The 20,323-nt window shown below is 42.3% G+C and overlaps 1 protein-coding gene across 3 annotated transcripts in view; it reads left to right on the forward strand.

The window, feature by feature from the left end:
* The first annotated feature begins 10,191 nt into the window (after positions 1-10,191).
* Positions 10,192-20,323, forward strand: part of VCL (vinculin) — a 100,070-nt gene continuing 89,938 nt past the window's right edge. Inside the window, exon 1 of one of the 3 annotated variants that reach the window (XM_032608022.1) lies at positions 10,192-10,511. Coding sequence is in view for 2 of the 3 variants with exons in the window: in XM_032608021.1 (XP_032463912.1) it covers positions 10,985-11,152 (168 nt within the window). In the remaining variant the exon portion in view is untranslated. Of the gene's footprint in view, positions 10,512-10,670; positions 11,153-20,323 lie in introns of those variants that run through there. The other 2 variants (XM_032608021.1, XM_032608020.1) reach the window with 2 other exon arrangements.

The raw sequence follows: 20,323 nt of genomic DNA on the forward strand, positions 1-20,323 counted from the left end.
CTGACTTCACTCCGTATGACAGACTCTAGGTCCATCCACCTCATTACAAATAACTTAATTTTGTTCCTTTTAATGAATGAGTAATATTCCATTACATATATGTGCCACATTTTCTTTATCCATTCATTGGTCATGGGCATTTAGGTTGCTTCCATGTCCTGGCTACTGTAAATAGTGCTGCAATGAACATTGTGGTACATGTATCTTTTTGAATTATGGTTTTCTTAGGGTATATGCCCAGTAGTGGGATTGCTGGGTCATATGGTAGTTCTATTTGTAGTTTTTTAAGGAACCTCCATACTGTTCTCCATAGTGGCTGTATCAATTTACATTCCCACCAACAGTGCAGGATGGTTCCCTTTTCTCCACAGCCTCTCCAGCATTTATTGTTTGTAGATTTTTTGATGATGGTCATTCTGACCAGTGAAGTGATACCTCATTGTGGTTTTGATTTGCATTTCTCTAATGATTAGTGATGTTGAGCATCGGTTCATGTGTTTGTTGGCAGTCTGTATGTCTTCTTTGGAGAAATGTCTGTTTAGGTTTTGGGCCCCTTTTTGGATTGGGTTGTTTGCTTTTTTGATATTGAGCTGCATGGGCTGCTTGTATATTTTGGAGATTAATCCTTTGTCTGTTGCTTCATTTGCAAATATTTTCTCCCATTCTGAGGGCTGTCTTTTCATCTCGTTTATGGTTTCCTTTGCTGTGCAAAAGCTTTTAAGTTACATTAGGTTCCATTTGTTTATTTTTGTTTTCATTTCCATTTCTCTAGGAGGTGAGTCAAAAAGGATCTTGCTGTGACTTATGTCATAGAGTGTTCTGCCTATGTTTTCCTCTAAGAATTTTATAGTGTCTGGCCTTACATTTAGGTATTTAATCCATTTTGAGTTTATTTTTGTGTATGGTGTTAGGAAGTGTTTTAATTTCATTCTTTTATATGTAGCTGTCCAGTTTTCCCAGCACCACTTATTGAAGAAGCTGTCTTTTCTCCATTGTATATTCTTGCCTCCTTTGTCAAAGATAAGTTGACCATATGTGTATGGGTTTACCTCTGGGCTTTGTATCCTGTTCCATTGATCTATATTTCTCTTTTTGTGCCAGTACCATACTGTCTTGATTACTGTATCTTTATAGTATAGTTTGAAGTCATGGAGCCTGATTCCTCCAGCTCTGTTTTTCTTTCTCAGGATTGCTTTTGCTATTCGGGGTCTTTTGTGTTTCCATACAAACTGTAAAATTTCTTGTTCTAGTTCTGTGAAAAATGCCATTGGTATTTTGATAGGGATTGCATTGAATCTGTAGATTGCTTTGGGTAGTACAGTCATTTTCACAATGTTGATTCTTCCAATCCAAGAATATGGTATACCTTTCCATCTGTTTGTATTGTCTTTGATTTCTTTCCTCAGTGTCTTATAGTTTTCTGCATACAGGTCTTTTGTCTCCTTAGGTAGGTTTATTCCTAGGTATTTTATTCTTTTTGTCAACTGCTTACTTTTGAACCAATCACTATGAGCAAGTGGAGAGACTGTATTGATTGACTCATGTCCAACAAGGACTACCCCTGGAGCTGTGTTCTTGTGCATCAGAAAGGGGCAAGTATCTATCTCAGAAAAGCAAAAGGTTTTTTAGATCTCTGAGTTTGGTTTCATTGGGAAGAATTGATCCCTTGGCTATTCTAGCTGCAAGAAAGCCTGGGTAATTTAGTATAGTTAGCTGAGTTCTGATAGGAGGAAGGGGAAATACATTTTGGGTGGACAACTAGTGGTATCTTTTATACCAACAACAAAGAATGGGATTATCATACTTGGTTCAGAGAAAGCATCGTTCATCCTTTAGGTTTGGGGAGGCGCCCACCTTCTCTCAGCATATTTGCCTCCTTTGACAGATAACACTTTTCAAATGTTCTCCTTAAATGTGAGTTGATACTTCTCCATCAAGAAGTGGGTCTATGTTCCCTTCCTGGAATCTGGGAGGACTCATGTATGATTCAGGTGAGAAGTGATATTTGTGACTTTCAAGGCTAGGTTAGAAAAGGCAATACAGCTTCTGCATAGCTCTTGATCTCTTGGGAGATGTGCCTTTGGAATTCTGAGTCCTGTAAAGAAGTCTGGCTACCCTGAAGTCATCATGCTTGAGAGCCCATGGGAGGGACCACATAGAAATAGAAAGAGATACTTGAAGGGCTCCATCACTTAAGCCCCCATGATCTTCGAGTCTTCCTAGTCCAGGTATCAGACATATGATTGAAGAAGCTTTTCCGATGACCCCAGCTGTAGCTACTATCTCACTGCAGCCTCATGAGAGACTCTGAGCTAGAACTTCCCAGCCAGGTTACTTGAAAATTCCTGAACCACAGAAAACATGAGAGAATAAAAGATTATTGTTTTGGAGTAATTTACATGCAGCAATAGATAACTACTATACTTCTCCAAAGTATTAGATTCTACAAGCTAAGGATGAAGGAGAGAATGCCTACTGAGTAGGTAACCAATGGTGTTTGTTCGACTCATAAGTAGTAAAGGTGTTAAAGCAACAATTCAATGCATATAAAAATAAAAACTCAAGGCTATTTTTCAAAGCACTATTTACAATAATAAAAAGTTGGAGACAACCTAAATGTCCAAAACTAGAAAGTTGTTTAAATAAATTATGGTTCTTGCACACTTTAAATGTAATATGTCTATAAACTGACTATAAAAATCAAGGTTTGAAGAATATTCAATGTCATGGGCATATGTTCTTGATATAATAATGTTAAGGTGAAAATAGTAGGAATAAAAATTGAACACTATATTTTAAAAGGGTGAATTTTATAGTATGTAAATTATCTCAGAAAAAAATTGTATGAGAAAAAATTGAACATACACATAAAAATATATATGAATAGAAAGAAAGGCTAAAAGGGAATATATTAAAATGTTATTAGTAGTTATCTTTGGAAGCTGAAATTCTCCATAATATTTAATACCATTATTTGTAGCTTTCTCACACAATGAATAAGGTTGAAGTGCAATAAAAAAGTGAGAAAACTGGAAAAAGGTATATAAAGTTGAAAATGATTTAAATTCACATTGCATTTTTAAAAGCTTGGTCAAGAAAGAGCAGGATCATATGGTAGTTCTATTTTTAATTTTTGAGGATGCTCCATACTGATTTCAATAATGGCTGTACCAATTTACATTCCCCAAAGTGTATAAGGATTCACTTTTCTCCACATCCTCACCAACACTTGTTATTTTCTGACTTTTTCTTTTTCTTTTTTTTTTTTTTTTTGCGGCACGCGGGCCTCTCACTGTTGTGGCTTCTCCCATTGCGGAGCACAGGCTCCGGACGCGCAAGCTCAGCGGTCATGGCTCACGGGCCTAACCGCTCCGCAGCATGTGGGATCCTCCTGGACCGGGACGCGAACCCGTGTCCCCTGCATCGGCAGGCGGACTCTCAACCACTGCGCCACCAGGGCAGCCCTGACTTTTTGATAGGAGCCATTCTAACAGATATGAGGTGATAGGTGATATCTGTGTGGTTTTGATTTGCAGTTCCCTGTTGATTATTGATACTGAGCACCTTTTTGGATGTCTTCTTTAGAAAATACAATTCTACTTCTGGGTATATATCCAAAGGAAACAAAATCGAACTCTTGAAAAGATATCTGCACTCCCATGTTCATTGCAGCATTATTCACAATAGCCAAGACATGGAAAGAACCTATGTGTCCACGCAATGATAAAGAAAATGTGGTATATGTATACAGTGGAACATTATTCAGCATTAAAAAAGAAGGAAATTCTGCCATTTGCAACAACATGGATGAAACTGGAAGACAGTATGCTAAGTGAAATAAGCCAGACACGGAAAGATAAATACTGCATGCTCTCACTTACGTGTAATATCTAAAAAAGTCAAACTCGTAGAAACAAAGAGTAGAAGGGTGGTTACTATGGGATGGGGTGGACGGAGTGGGAGAAATGGGGAGATGTTGATCAAAGTGTACAAACTTTCAGTTATAAGATGAGTAAGTTTTGGAGACCTAATATACAGCCTGGTGACTATAGTTAATAATACTGTATACTGTTAATGTATTGTTAATGTATTGTATACTTGAAATTTTCTGAGTAGATCTTAAGTATTTTCAACATACATGAAAAATGGTAACTATACGCAATGATGGATGTGTTAATTAGCTTGATTATAGTGATCATTTCACAATGTGTCTGTATATCAAAACACCACATTGTACACTATAAATGTATATATACATATATGATACCATATATTTTATACAAATAAATAGTCTTTATTTGCAAATTATACCTTATTAAAGCTAGGGGTAAAAAAAAGAAAAAGAACCACATTGTTTTCAAAGTGAAGGCGGAAGTGGTTGTGGTTTTGGGTGGGGGTGGAGGGTGGGGTGGGGTGTGCATGCAGCATTTGGGGAAGGAAAGGAAGAACTACTGATTGAGCCACTGTGTGGTTCTTATGTGGGGACAGCGTGGGGAAAGGGCTGGTGACGTGTTCTAGAGAGAGAAGGTACATCTGTGGTGAGATAGGGGGATGCAGTGTGTATGTGTATAAGTTGTAGATTGACCCACGTGGGCATAAAGTGCACTGAAGTGTACTGAGTAGGTGTAAGTAAATCCTTAGACACATGACCGACATACAGCAGTCCAAAACCTCACCAGGAGGAGAACACAAACACGGAGCGAAACTGAGCGTCCCAACTAAATATAGAAGAATCTCTATTCTTGACTAAAATTTCCACAAATTGTACTCACACTGACAGTTGCTACTATGTCTCAATTTCCCAGGCTGTGTAATAAAAGAGAACTGTACTTCTTGTTTTCTACCTACCTCAGAGAATTGCTATGGACTTAAAAGAATCTAAAGTTTCCCATGTCATTGGCACTGCGTAAAATAACTGCCAGCATCGAAAGCTCTTCCCCAGTTTCCTCTAATTGGAAAATGCTAAATTTTTACATATCTTACAATGTTCCCTATCATTAGTGGCCTTCAGACTAATTAACACGGCAAAAAGTAATGTTGAGCTAGCCACGACCACGAGCAAATGTCACACAGTCCCTAACCTCTGGAGGTTATAATCTTGTGGAAATTTACCTTTTCATCTTTTTTTTTTTTTTTTTTTTTTTTTTGCGGTACGCGGGCCTCTCACCGCTGTGGCCTCTCCCGTTGCAGAGCACAGGCTCTGGACGCGCAGGCTCAGTGGCCATGGCCCACGGGCCCAGCCGCTCCGCGGCATGTGGGATCTTCCCGGACCGGGGCACGAACCCATGTCCCCTGCATCTGCAGGCGGACTCTCAACCACTGCGCCACCAGGGAAGCCCTCATCTTCATCTTTGAGTTGTATGAACATTCACTTCCGTCTGACTAATTTAATCACTCTCCCGAACATGCTTCCCTCCAGGTCTTGCTCATTCTGGAATGTCGGCCAGCCGTCTTGCCTGCCTAACCAAACATTATTCTTCCTTTGAGGCCAGATTTAATTCCACCATCCCATAAATTCTTTCTTACCCTCAGGCCCATGGTGAGCTCCTCTCGCTTGGAACTTGATCACATGATCTTCACCACATTATTTTTGACTTACTTTCATGATGGTTCTTAGTCTAGTGCAGGTTATGAATTGACCTCTCTCTCTCTGGTAACATTTTTTTTTTTTTTTTTTTTTTTTTATTTTCTTTTTGCGGTACGTGGGCCTCTCACTGCTGTGGCCTCTCCCGTTGCGGAGCACAGGCTCTGGACGCACAGGCTCAGCGGCCACGGCTCACGGGCCCAGCCGCTCAGCGGCACGTGGGATCCTCCCGGACCGGGGCACGAACCCGCGTCCCCTGCATCGGCAGGCGGACTCCCAACCACTGCGCCACCAGGGAAGCCCTCTGGTAACATTTTTTGAGTGCTTATTATGTGCTAATCCTTTGTATTCAATACGATTGAAAACATTATTATCCCCATTTTAGAGATGAGAAAACAGAAGCTTTGTAACTTGCCAAGTATCAATTTGAAACCGTGTGGCTAAGTGCCCAGCTATAAATCTGGGGTTCTGTTATTATAGAGGAAGAGCAGAACAGGTATTGGGGACATCTAGCAGTCTCTGTCATAGAGAGATGTGAGAGAAATATAAAATGGTCATCTAATAAACGGCAGACTGTGATAAGTGCTACGAAGCAGAAAGGATTGTATAAAGAGCTCATGCCAGGGCTTTGCAGTGGGAAGTCATAGAGAAAGAACTAGAAGTGGGCTTTGAAGATAGGTGCATTAGTTATTCTATTGCTATGTAACAAATTACCTCACAACGCCCATTTATGTTTTTATTTTTTATATCAATTTATTTATTTATTTTTGGCTGCGTTGGGTCTTCGTTGCTGCGCGCAGGCTTTCTCTAGCTGTGGTGGGTGGGGGCTACTCTTTGTCGTGGTGCTCAGGCTTCTCATTGCGGTGGCTTCTTTTGTTGCAGAGCACGGGCTCTAGTCGCGCAGGCTTCAGTAGTTGTGGCTTGCGGGCTCTAGAGCGCAGACTCAGTAGTTGTGGCACACGGGCTTAGTTGCTCCGTGGCATGTGGGATCTTCCCGGACCAGGGCTCGAACCCATGTCCCATGAATTGGCAGGCGGATTCTTAACCACTGTGCCACCAGGGAAGCCCACAACTCCCATTTATTATCTCAAAATTGTATATGTCCAAAGTCTTGTGTGGTGTGGCTGGATTCTCTGCTCAGTATCACAAGGCTGTAATCAAGGTGCCAACTGGACTGAGTTCTCATCTGGAAGCTTTGGGGCAAATCTGTTACCAAGATCATTCTTCTTGTTGGCAGAATTCAGTTCCTCGCGGCTGTGGGAATGAGGTCCATGTTTTCCTGCTGTCTGTCAGCCAGGGCTAGGCTTAGCTCCTAGAAGCTGCCTGCATTCCTTGATATGTGGCCTCTTGCATCTTTAATCCAGCAATAGCTTGTCAAATCCTTCTTGTGCTTCTAATTTTTAATTTTCTCTTCTGTGACCAGCTGGAGAAAATTCTCTGCTTTAAGGGGGCTAATGAGATTAGGCGAGGCCTGCCTCGATAACCTCCCTATCTTAAATTCAACTGTACTATATAACGTCATCTAATCATGGGAGTAAAATCTATTATAGTCGTAGTCCTGGGGATTATACCAGGGGCCGTAAATCTAGGGGGACATCTTAGAATTTTACCTACCAGAGTAGATAAGACATAGACAAATAGAGAGAACTTTCTAGGTGGGAAAGAAATGCAGGCAAAACTCAAAAGTGAAACTCCACCACAGATTTTTGGATATTAGAATATGTCTGTTTGTGACTGCTCCAATAATAATAATAGCTTCCTTTTACTGAGGTCTCCTTGGTGTTTACACAAATTCATTCACCAATCCATATATCAGCTCTATGAAGGTGGTATCATTTCACTTTTACAAAGAAAGAAATTCAGGCAGAGAGAAGAAAAGCCACTCACCAGAGTTCTATCCCAATCAAGTTGTGAAGCTGGGATTATGGCTTGAGCTCTGGATGACTGCCGAGTTTGTGCTCTTTGCATTGTGTAACCCACCTGACTGTGGGTCTGGATGGGAAAGCAGAAGGCAGTAATGTTGGTCTGAGCCCAGTCTGTGGAGGTATTGACGTTAAAATGTATTAAAATGTGTTAACAGGTGCCGTGGAAGATTTTTTTTTTTTTTTTTTTTTTTTTGCGGTACGTGGGCCTCTCACTGTTGTGGCCTCTCCCGTTGCGGAGCACAGGCTCCGGACGCGCAGGCTCAGCGGCCATGGCTCACGGGCCCAGCCATTCCGCGGCATGTGGGATCTTCCCGGACCGGGGCACGAACCCATGTCCCCTGCATCAGCAGGCGGACTCTCAACCACTGCGCCACCAGGGAAGCCCTGGAAGATTTTAGAGGGTGCATGTGAATTGTGGGGGAGGAAGGGGACAGAAGTGGATATGGATATGGATGGAGGGGAACACATGGACTGGATATGCAATATGATATTTTAGGGAGGTTAACATGGCCAGTCAGGAGGAGCCTGGATTACAAGATTGTAGGCAGGGATGATATGTTACAATTGACAACTACATGATCCAGCCTCTGAATCTCGCTGCCAACTTGCAGGAAATTCACAGGACAGAAGAACGTGTTAAATTGCACATAAGTATACAATCAGCAAAGTGGAGGCAGTGTGAGGATTATAGAAAACAAATCGTATACAGTTCCATCACCCCAATATTATTATTACTAATGTGAAATAGTGAACAGAGAAAAAAGCTTTGGTAGCTATGGTAGGACTAGAGAAAAATTTTAATAGATTTGATAAGAAACTCCATAAGGAATGGAAGTTCCTAGGGAGTTGTTTAGTAATTAAGGTAGTCATGGTCAGACCTATGTTACCAGCTATGTAACTAGGGTCAGGTTCATGGGTGTACAATCAATGTAGTTACACAGGGCCCTGCACTCAGAACTTCACATTTGGGATCAAATGCTCTGCAATCATTGTCTGTATTCTTAATAATTTTATCTTTGAATTTGTATTTTAGAAGAGAAGTCCAATGGGACAATTGGAACAGGCACTGGGGGCTTGGAACCTCAGCTTCTACATGGTCCTCCCTTCTACCACCTCTCTTGGATGGGTATTCAGTTTGCTTGCTCTCCCAACCTCTGGCCCCCTGACCTCACCCAGCCTCCCCTGCCCTTGTCCAGTGACCACTTTTACCCTCTACTCTACCTTGGGCAGAGCTCTGTGTGTGCCACCGATAGTATCTAGGGGTTAGGCAAGGAGGTGGTCATTCTCAACCCAAGGTATCAATACCACTGCATTTTTTTGCGCTTGACTTGGTGGAGGTGAGTCTCTTGCCTTCCTTTGTCCAGTTATTGAGAGAGTCTCAGTGTGGAGGTTGTAATACCTTTGGAGGTCACCCATTTGCTGTGGGTTGGGGAGGCAGGCCTGTGGTAAGGAGAGATGCCTGGTTTGGCCTCCTGTCCCTTGCTGGGAATAGTATGCCAGTCCAGCGGCTAGCAGGAGGGGGCTTCAGGCAGCCAGTGGGTTGCATGGGCCCCCAATTTCCTATGGGGGGATCTGTATTTATCCCAAAGGTATCTCCCTGCCCAGGAGTGTGACATTAGATAGCAAATAAAAAATACTCTGACAGGTTGAGAGAGAGAACCCAAAAAAGGAGTAAACTTTACATTTTAGTATCTTTAACAGCACTTTTTTTCTGCTTTTTGATCCACATTTTTATTTTGCACTGGGTCCCATAAATTGAGTAGCTCGTCCTATGTGTGATCTTAGAAATTACAAAGTACCAAATTTAAAGTTTCTTAGAATTTAGAAAGTACCAAATAAACGTTAGCTTAAAACAGAGAAAGAAATCCATTGCCTCTAAGGACATGAAAGCAGTAACAAAAAAGTGGAGGTATTTATGAGAAGGAAAAGTACAGGACTTGGTAACACACACAGCAGAAACGGGATATATACCACTAGGCAAAAATAATTTCAAGAATTGCACAGGGCAACACACACTAGCTTAGTCTCTTGCAAAACATGGGTGCTTGAGAAATATTTGCGTTTGACTTGAGCATCTTCAGCTTGGAGGTATCAGCGAAACTTTCCTCTTGGAATGGGGAAGCTTAGGCAAAAGAGATTTTGAGGTGAGGAAGACATTTAGAAGATGTCATCTACAAAGCATGCTGTGAGAGGAATAGGCAATTTGGTCTAATCTATCAAAATGTAAAATGTACATAGTTTTGCATTTTCACTTCATTTCTAGGTCCTCGATAAATACACATGTGTACAATACAGAAGCAAGTACAATGATGTTCATGCAGAATTGTTGAATAGGGGCTTCCCTGGTGGCGCAGTGGTTGAGAGCCCGCCTGCCGATGCAGGGGACACGGGTTTGTGCCCTGGTCCGGGAAGATCCCACATGCCGTGGAGCGGCTGGGCCCGTGAGCCATGGCCGCTGAGCCTGCGCGTCCAGAGCCTCTGCTCCGCAACGGGAGAGGCCACAGCAGTGAGAGGCCCGCGTACCGCAAAAAAAAAAAAAAAAAAAAAAAAAGCAAAAATCAGAAACCAACCTAAATGTCCATAACTAGGAAACCGTTCGATTTCAGGCAATGGCGTACCATGCAGCCATTAAAAAGAATGAGGTAGACCTGGACCTATATTTACCAGGAGTGAGACAACCAGGGGATTTTAATTAAGGGGAAAAAATATCAAGTTCCAGGAGAATGCTTAATCCCATTTACTTAGAAAATATATATGTACAAGATAATTAGTAGATAAAGGTGTAGAAGCCTGAACACCAAACTTTAAACTGTGCTTGGGAGTGGGTGGAGCGTGTGTGTGAATGAATGGGACGCTTATGATTTCTCTGTGCACTTCTGTGTTTGAATGTATTGAGAGGAAGTGGAAAGTGTATTTTGAGGGCATCGTGTGAAGGGAAAAGTTGGGGAGCAGGGTGAAGACTTACAGCTTCCTGGTCTCTTCAGACTCCAGCGCCGTATGAGGTGAGGAGACCCCACCCCGCTGAGGTGATTCTGCAGAGGGGCGGAGCTCTGCAGAGCCAACACTGGAGGCGGCCCCGGGGGGCGGGGCCCCGACTCCAGCCGCACGCTCCGCTCCCACCATGCCCTTATAAGGAGCGCCCGGCGTTAGGGCTCGGGAATCCGGTCGCAAACCCCGCGGCTCAGCCCGAATCCCAGGCCCCTCCCTTGGGAATGGGGGCGGGGCTGGGCCTTGGCAGCGCGGTTGCGTGGGCGGAGCATCTCAAAGAGGGACCAATAGGAGTGGAGGCCCGGGTCTGAGCGGCGTTGCCATTGGGCGCGGCGACGAGAGGGGGCGGGGCGCTCGCGAGACTGGTTACGCCGAGGGAAGCCCGGACTCCGTAGTCGCTGCTCAGAGTCCGTCTCTCCGCGGATTCTCGGCCCCGCCGTTCTCAGATCTCTGTAGCCCGCGGTTCGCCGCCCCGCTCGCCGCCGCGATGCCAGTGTTTCATACGCGCACGATTGAGAGCATTCTGGAGCCGGTGGCGCAGCAGATCTCGCACCTGGTGATCATGCACGAGGAAGGCGAGGTGGACGGCAAAGCCATCCCTGACCTCACCGCGCCTGTGGCCGCCGTGCAGGCGGCCGTCAGTAACCTCGTTCGGGTGAGCGCGCTGGGCCTGGGATGGGGAACGGGGGCGGGAGACGTCCCTGGGGTTCCGGCTTGCCTTGCGGCTCCCCTGCGCTGCCTGTGGCTTTGCCGGTGGGCTCGGGAGCCAGACCGCCTCGGGTTTGAATCCTGACGCCCCCGCGTTGTGACCTTGAGCAAGCCCCCGAGCCTCTCTGGGTTTCAGTTTCCTCACCTATAAAATGGGGGCAATCATAATAATGCCTGCCTTGCGGGTTTGTTGTGAAGATTCAGCCAGGTGGTATTTATAAAGTGGCTAGCGCAGCTTATGACCCATAGTAAGCGCTCAATAAATGACAGGCGTTAGGATGTCTGATACCCCTTTCCCTCAGCAGGCTGTCGCCCCTCCCGTTGACAGCCTTGCTTTCAGCTCCTTTTTAGGCCTCCTCAGCCTGGCCTCTGGGCTGGCGGGCTCCTCTGATGATTCCCTGACTTGCCTTCCAGGGATTCTTATTTGAGCCACGTTCTCCTTTCTAATACTTCTGCCCCTTACCTTGAGACCCGCCTCACCCACCTCTGAGCCCTCCCCAGAGCTCCCCGCGTCCGGCCCTTCTCTCCACTTGTTTTAGTGGCCACTTGTCCCTGTCTCCTCCTTTCCCGGGCATTCTACCTCTGCTCACACCTCTGGCACTCACAAACACCGGGTGATATCTTTATGCAGTAATTCATGACTACGAATCCCTTTTCCCCTTTCGCTTAACCCTGTTGCCTTTCATCCCCCTCCTCCCCCTCCAACTCCCGTGGAGATTTCCACCTGGCTTTACCTGCTGTCAAACGGCTTCCTCCCACTGGGGCCTTTCCAGACTCGGGGGCCCTCTTCATCGTCCCCTCCTCCTGGCAGGAAGCAAGATGGAGAGGCCTGTGGAATCTGTGATCTGCGGCCCCTGCCGGAGAAAAGAACGGGGCGTCTCCTCCCCGAGCCACAACTTTCCTAGATGGCGAAGTGGCTCTGCAGACCACTGTAGCCCACAGCTGTGACTAATAACTGAGGTGATTCCTGGAGGAGGCGGAGTCCACTTCTGAAAGGGGAAAAGAGGTGCTGTGACCAGTCTCCTAACACTCTGCTGGCTAATATCACACTTTTCTGTCCCACCCTGGGTGGGTGACTCAGACTGCTGCTGCCTGTGGGGAACAAATTTGGAAAAATTTTATACGGCTTCCCCACTGAGCTGTGTAACTAGTGTGTGCCAGGGTAGTTAGGAGGCTGGTAGGCAACTGTGGGTCTGGGTGGGGCTTGGGTTCTGTATCTGTTTAGAGCACTTTAGCACACTTCAGCTGCTCAAAGTCTTCCTCAGTCTTCAGGGGCCCAGTTCAGGAGACAGTTCAGGAGACTGGTACTAGGAGAATGCTACTGACCAAATTCCCCATCTGCCTTCTGTGTAGATTTAGTTAGACTGTATTCAGGAAGAATACTGAATTCATTCAAAATGTCTACTTCTACACTGTTCTTGTTCTTTTTATAACTAATTTTAATCTAAGACTCCGGAGTACATTCTTATGTAGTGTTGTCTAACATGGCTGCATTCCAGGCCTCCATTTCTTAACAAGTAGGAAACAATGTAAAGAGACAAGGTAATAGTGTCCCTCCAAGGAGTACTTCAGGAAATGAAATCTTAAAACCACATGTTGCACTTGGAGCAGAGCTAGTGTATAGTCTAGGGGCTGATATCTGGTTAGGCTATTTAGAAAAAAGTTATTTATGAGCTTCAATGCATGAATTAATAAGAACTGAATGTCTGCTATATAGGGAGCATTTTAATAAATCAGTGGTTCTTAGGTTGAGATGTGTATCAGAATCACCAGTGGGTTTTTTTAGAAATAAAGATGTCCAGCTCCCACCCCAGACTTACTGAGGACCTCTTTAGGGGGTCAGGTCAAGGCCTTTGTGTTTTTGAGAAGCTCCATAGGTGACTTTGATACAGTCCCTTAGTTAGGAAACACTAATAGATACTATGAGACAAATACCAAAAAAATGAGGCCATTGATAAGCTGAAAACAAAATTACATGTAATTACAAACTTCCCAATACATTACAAAAGAAGGGACTTGAGATTGGTGGTACATAGGAGTTAGCAGAGAGAAAGTGGGGAGGGTTGTGTTGATAAGCAGTTAATCATGAACAAAGGTACTTGTGAATAAGTGACTTAGAGATTACAGCAAGTAGATTGTCTTGCTTAGCTCAGGAGGCAAGTTGGAGAGAAACTGGAGATGAAATTGGTGCATGCCATATGGCCACTTTAACAGAAGTCCAATAAGACGAACAAAGAGAATGGAAGGGATAGGATGAGGACAGTGTGTGAGGGAGACTGTATAGATTGTGTTCTGGGGAGGCCCGAGGACCTACCCATTGCTTGGAATCCTGGGTCTCAGTTGTGGCCCTGTGTATATGCTGCTGAATATTGTCATGAATCGTGTACATGTATCAAGTTCCCAACTAGATTGTGTCTGGAGAACAGGCCTCGTATGTGCTTCTCAGTTCCTGCCCTCAACATTGGCCCATGGGATGGCTTGATATTGTTGAAGGAAAGAAGGAACTATGGGAAGGAAGATAAATTAGGAGACTTTTAAAATTGGTTGGTCATGAGGAAAATGAGGACCTGGACTTTGGGTGTGGCAGGGAAAATGGAGCAGGAATTAGAACCATATTAGAAATACAGTAGAAGAAGAATTAGTAGAGCTTGATAATAGAACTCTCAGGAAAAAAACACACGGTGCTACTATAAATTAACGAATCTGATTTTTGAACAAATATTCTGGAATTTATACAATTCAGGTTTTTTTCAGTTACCTTGGGAGGCTATATCAGTGCTTCTCTTTGGGAATTTCTTACAGATTATTTACATACATATGTCAAATTAGTTTGTTTTATTTTGGTCAAGAAAATTTTGTCTGAAGTGGGCATTTTTTTTTTTTTTTTTTTTTTTTTTAATGCGTTACGCGGGCCTCTCACTGTTGTGGCCTCTCCCGTTGCGGAGGACAGGCTCCGGACGCGCAGGCTCAGCGGCCATGGCTCACGGGCCCAGCCGCTCCGCGGCATGTGGGATCTTCCCGGACCGGGGCACGAACCCGTGTCCCCTGCATCGGCAGGCGGACTCTCAACCACTGCGCCACCAGGGAAGCCCTGAAGTGGGCATTTTTTAACCCTACTACTTTATATACCATTCTTGAGTCTAAAGTGACTTTTGGATATTTCCAAAATTAAAATTTACCAGGTGATGATGAAATTCTGAATTGTTAAGCTGTAGTCATCCACTTATGAGGTAGGTATTTATTGAGACACATCCCTTCTAACATCAAAGCAATAAGTATGATATTGGGCGGAATAAGTATAATACTGGATTGAAGGTCCTAAGTGGCCCGGAGGAAGTGAAGTATCATGGAAGTTCAGAGGAAGGTAAGGTTACTCTTCTTGAGAGCATGGGGAAGGCTTCATGGAGGAGATAACCTCTGAGTTGGCCTTAAAGAAGGTGGGATTGGAACTTTTAATGACATGGTAAGAAAGGCATTACAAGTGGAAAGAATACCTAAACAAAGGCATAGAATTATTGAGAATCTGAGGACCAAGTTTTGACTTAGGAAATCATTAAGCAAGACTCATTTAGATTTGTAATTTTTCTTGTGTATTTGTTAAACAGAAGTAGCCTGGTCACTTTATATATATATATCATCACAATTGAGTCATCACTTTTACTCCACCCTTAGGGAGAGGGTAGGATGGGATTATTTACATGTCCTTTTTTCAACTGAATAAGACCATTTTAAAATTTTTATTTTAATTTTTTTTGCAGTACGCGGGCCTCTCACTGCTGTAGCCTCTCCCGTTGCGGAGCAACGCGCAGGCTCAGCGGCCATGGCTCACGGGCCCAGCCGCTCCGCGGCATGTGGGATCTTCCTGGACTAGGGCACGAACCCGTGTCCCCTGCATCTGCAGGCGGACTCTCAACCACTGCGCCACCAGGGAAGACCAAGGCCATTTTTTTAAAAACAGCTTTGTTGATATATAATTCACATACCATACAATTCACTCATTTAAACACTCAACTCAGTGTTTTTTTTTTTTTTTTTAGTATATTTACAGAATTGTACAACATCACTACAGTCTAATTTTAGGACAGTTTTGTTCCCTCAAAAAGAAAATTCATACCCATTACAGTCACTGATTCTCTCCCATCCCCCAGCACCCCAGCCCTAGGCAACCACCATTCTGCTTTCTGTCTTTGTGGATTTGCCCTTTCTGGACATTTCATATAAATGGAATCAGAAAATAATGTGGCCTTTTGTGTAGGACTTTTCACTTAGCATAATGTTTTCAAGGTTCATCTGTGGTGTAGTATGTGTCAGAAATTCATTCCTTTTTGTTGCTGAATAATATTCCATTGTATAAAATAAGGCCATTTTAAACACAGGGAATGATTCTAATGCAGTAACAAAACAAGGAGGGGGCCTAGGAGAAAGATGGATGGGAAGGGAAAAATAGAGGAGAGGTACAGGTTCCAAGGATGGGATTCAGTCAGCAGTGTGAAAAATTCAGAAGTCTTAGACTGTCTTGTAGCATGGTATATAAATTTTTCTTTTTTCCCATTGAAGTGGCCCATAGAAATCTGACAGTCTTTGTGACCATATAGTCATGCCAGTTTTATTAATGGGGGTTCATACACTTTGCTTTCTCCATTGCAGCATCTGAGGGCATGTGTTGTAACTACTCCTGGGACTCATGAAATATTTATTTTGGACGTTTTTCTGGCCTTTACTTTTATGAGCCTCACCCATATATCATACCCTGTTGGGACCAGCTCTGGGACAAATAGCAGCATTGTCTTTAAACTGATAGATGGGAAAGACTGTTCTGCTCTTAAAAAGAAATCAATTTTGTCGTTTATAAATTATCTATATTAACATCTGAAATTATTCCTACTTTAATTTCTTTTGGTTGATGTTGGACTTATTTCAGTTAAAGTAAATAACAGTGTTTGGGTGACAGGCCTGTGGGTGATTTTCTTCTTCTTCATATTCTGTATTTTCCAATTTTTAAAATGAACATATAAATTCCTATATTAAGGAAAAAATTAATACGGTAAATAATAAGAATGTATAATTCTTTATCGTTTATAATGCTTTCATATGTATAATCTCATAGCTATTCTTTAAGGTAGGTATTGCTATGGTCTGAATTTTACAGATGAAGATACTGTAGATCAGGGAAGTTAAGTAACCTGCCCACAGTGGCACAGCTAATTAGTGGGGGAGCTTAGACTTGAGCTCTGTTTCACTTACTCTGGACACTCTGCTCTTTTCACTCCACCATTCTGTGTCCACTTAGAACAAAGTTGTTAAATATCACTAGAAGTTTTCTAGCTTGAATCAGAAGCAATGAGAATGTTGTTAGTCAAAGAGTTTCCATTTGTCCTGGGCTTGGCAAGATTATCTGTATAAAGGCTGGTTTTGGCATGGCCTGTGTGAAGGGCCTATATTAAAAAAATGATGTGAAGGTAGTGTTCTGTTTCACAGTGACATTCAATTTTGCAGCGTTAAAAAAAAAAGAATAGATACAGATAACACAAGTATGTCTGCCAAACACGTAAAGGCTTTTCTAGTATTTATGGCTGCTTAGCTTGAAGTCTATGAGAACTAAATAGTATTTAAAGTAGGTTTCTAGGATTTCTGTATTTAAATAGTATTTATAGTAGGTTTGTGGATTCTTTGGGGAATCGTGAAGTTTCATTTGAAACACCTTGTCTCTAGATCAAAAGAGATATACAAATAGGACTTAGCATTTACTCATGATCGAGAGAATGGAAGAGTTTTGGAGATTGTATGTTTCTACAACTATGTTTATAATTTTAATGGAGCCCCAATTTAAATATTTGTTTATATATATTGACACAGTGGAAAGTTGGGCTTTTCTAAAGCTGTTTTGTAAATAGCACTGGTATAACAATGGACAAAATAAAAGTTATTTTATGGACAAAATAAAAGTTAGAGTAAAAGTTTTGTGGTATCAACCACAGTATCATAAGTTGACTCCTTCTGCTATAGTCCGGAGTAAAGGTAGCATTAAGGCAACTGTTTTTATGGAGATGGGACTTATTTGGATTTTAATATTTCTTGTATATTGGTTAAAAAAGGAGTCTGGTTATTTTATATAGTTAATTACCGGTCACTTATATATATGTGTGTGTATGTGTATATGTATATATAAAATACTTACGTTTTGTATGTATCACAACTGAGAGGGTCATTATTTTAAAAGCTTTCTGACAACTTCCTGGTCTTTTACTGGCACACCTAGAAAGAGGGTAGGATGGGAATATCTTAATTATCCACAGTCTAAAGTCCATCATAGCATGTATTTTTTTTCTCTTGTGACAGTCATTATACTTGGTCAGTGTTTGTCTTCATTGGGTTGTACGTTTCTCAGTGGCATAGGCCATGTCTGTTGTGTTTGCTCCTTTCAATGTCAGGCTGGTCATAGGTGCAATATAACTTTTTTTTTTTTTAAATGAACTAACTATATATATATGTGTGTGTGTGTGTATATATATATGGCATTCATTTTTTAAAAAATAAATTTATTTATTTTTGGCTGCATCGGGTCTTCCTTGCTGCGGGCGGGCTTTCTCTAGTTGCGTGAGCAGGGGCTACTCTTCGTTGAGGTGCGCAGGCTTCTCACTGCGGTGGCTTCTGTTGTTGCAGAGCACGGGCTCTAGGTGCACGGGCTTCAGTAGTTGTGGCATGTGAGCTCAGTAGTTGTGGCTCGCAGGCTCAGTAGTTGTGGCGCATGGGCTTAGTTGCTTCACAGTATGTGGGATCTTCCCAGACCAGGGCTCAAACCCGTGTCCCCTGCATTGGCAGGTGGATTCTTAACCACTGCGCCATCAGGGAAGCCCATCATTCATTTTTTTGTGCACAAAATATTGTAATAGGAATTTTTGTGCAGTGACAATTTTCCATCCCCAGCTTTCAGACATCCGGTATAGTTGAATTTGAACAGTCTCTTTGAATTTATAATGGGCCTTGTCTGAAACAAGTAGAATATATACTAGGAGGGAGGAATGAATGGCTAACTGCCCATTGTTTGAGATAACAAAAGTGTTCAGGCTATTTTGAGTTGTGGTTCTCTGTTTCAGAGTCATTTCAACTATGCAGGCCACTTACTAAATTCATAATGTGAGAATATGTTGCCTCCTATCTGAAAGTAGCATTGGGATTTTGCATTCTTTTTGTCTTTTTAAAACATAACAATTTAGACCAGGTGTTGATATATTATTTGGAACTCTGCTGGTTACAGTGTAGTATCATACTGAGTCATGAATTCCTCATTAAGAGATCTTTATTTCCTTGAACCATATGGCAGGAGACAAAAGATATCAGAAAGTTGATCTGCTGCTTTTTTGTTTTTTGGCTGATCCAGGCCCAACCTTTTCATTGAACCTTATGTCATGGTCATGACACTGGGGTATACTTTTTACATAATAAACCAGCTTTAGAGCAGTATCAAAAGAAGTAGCAGTCCTTAAAGGGTGAACATCAGAGATTAGCTGGTATCCCAGCAAGGTTTCTCTCTAGCATAATGCTCTGTGCTCTGGACTGTTGCTGAAAAAGGGCCATTCTATTAGTTTATGTTGCTTTCAGGCCAGTCTGCTCTTAAACCTTCCCATATAGACAGGACTAAAAGAAGAAAACAAATTTCAGCCTTGGCTTTTTTAAGCTCCAACAGCCTTCAGTGCTATGTAGTATAAATACTTCAGAGTGAAATTTAAGGAGTAAAGTTCAAATCTGTAATAAGACTCTGAAACACCCAGAGACAAAAGTTGGTATATGGGAGGAAGGACCTCCCATTGCAGGATTTCATCGGTCGTTCTGTTCCTTGTACATTGGACCTGTAGAATTCTTAACAGTATGCATTTGGGTATATTGGGCCACATAGACAGTTTAGTTTGGATAACGTAAGTTTTGAGTTATCTAGGCTCCTGCTTCTCTGTTTTTTTCTGTCATTTTCGTATTTGTTCAGTTTCCATTGGGAATGATTATGAGAGGAACTCTATCTTACCTGTTTCTTCTTAACAATCTGCAAAAAGGTTTGTTAGGGAAGGAAGCTGAAATAAATATATAAGTAGGGGATTTTTGTTCATTTGTATTTTTATCATCATTAATGTTTTATCTTTAATTTAACACTAAAATATGTATACTATTAATAATCATTTTTTGTCATGCTGAGCTTCGTATAGTCTTTCAGAAAGAACAAAATTTCTCTTGTTACAAAAGTATTGCATTTTTATCGTTGAAATTTTAAAAAATCTATCTTTAGTCACAGTCGTCTCCAGTGTTTCTCAGCCTTTTACAGTCTGTTTGAACTTGATTTGTCTTTTTGTCTTTTCTCTCTACTCCAAACCAATTTGTTTCCCTAGATATAAATACAAACTTAACTATATATAGATGCACCAGCTCTTATCCCTTTTCACCATTAACACCCTTCCCCCCTGCAAACCATTTAATTCACTTTCCTGCTCAAGAATTTGCAAAGAAAAGTGAGGAAACCCAGTCAGTTACAACAACCCATGACTTTCTCTGTCATGTGCTGTTTAGGGAGCCATGCTGTACTTAGCTAACTGCTCTTTCAGTAAGTGTGTAATGAAATAAGTTCAAAATAATGGGCTAGATCTTGAAAGAACTTCTAATCTCAACATCCTTATTAAAGATATGGGGTCTTTACATTGATTAAATCTATTTAAGTATGTGTATTATGTGCAGACAAAGGGATAGAGTATGATAGAGTAATGGATAAAAGGGGACTTGTATAATTAGACATAGGCAGTTGGGGATTCCTCGCCTTCCTTCCAGTCCCTTGGTAAGGCTTTGTAGGTCTTGTGTCCTTGTATACTGGGTCATCAGTCTTTGGATGATTGAGTTGATTGTGGGTTTGTTTTTTTCTCCCCTCCTTCCTTACTCCCCTAAGGTGTCTCCCTTTAAGACTGTTGGTTTCTGGAGGACAAGGACTGGGTTATATTCTTCTTGATATTCCTGGTGCCGTGCTTATCCCAGTCTCTTGCTCATGGTATTCCTTTGATAAGTGTGTTGTGCCTTGATACTCTCTATACCTGCTGGTCATTCTAGGCTCATTCATGATGAAGATAGCTCACTATCTCTT

This window comes from Phocoena sinus, chromosome 16 (assembly GCF_008692025.1).
Source record: "Phocoena sinus isolate mPhoSin1 chromosome 16, mPhoSin1.pri, whole genome shotgun sequence".
Lineage (NCBI taxonomy): Eukaryota > Metazoa > Chordata > Mammalia > Artiodactyla > Phocoenidae > Phocoena > Phocoena sinus.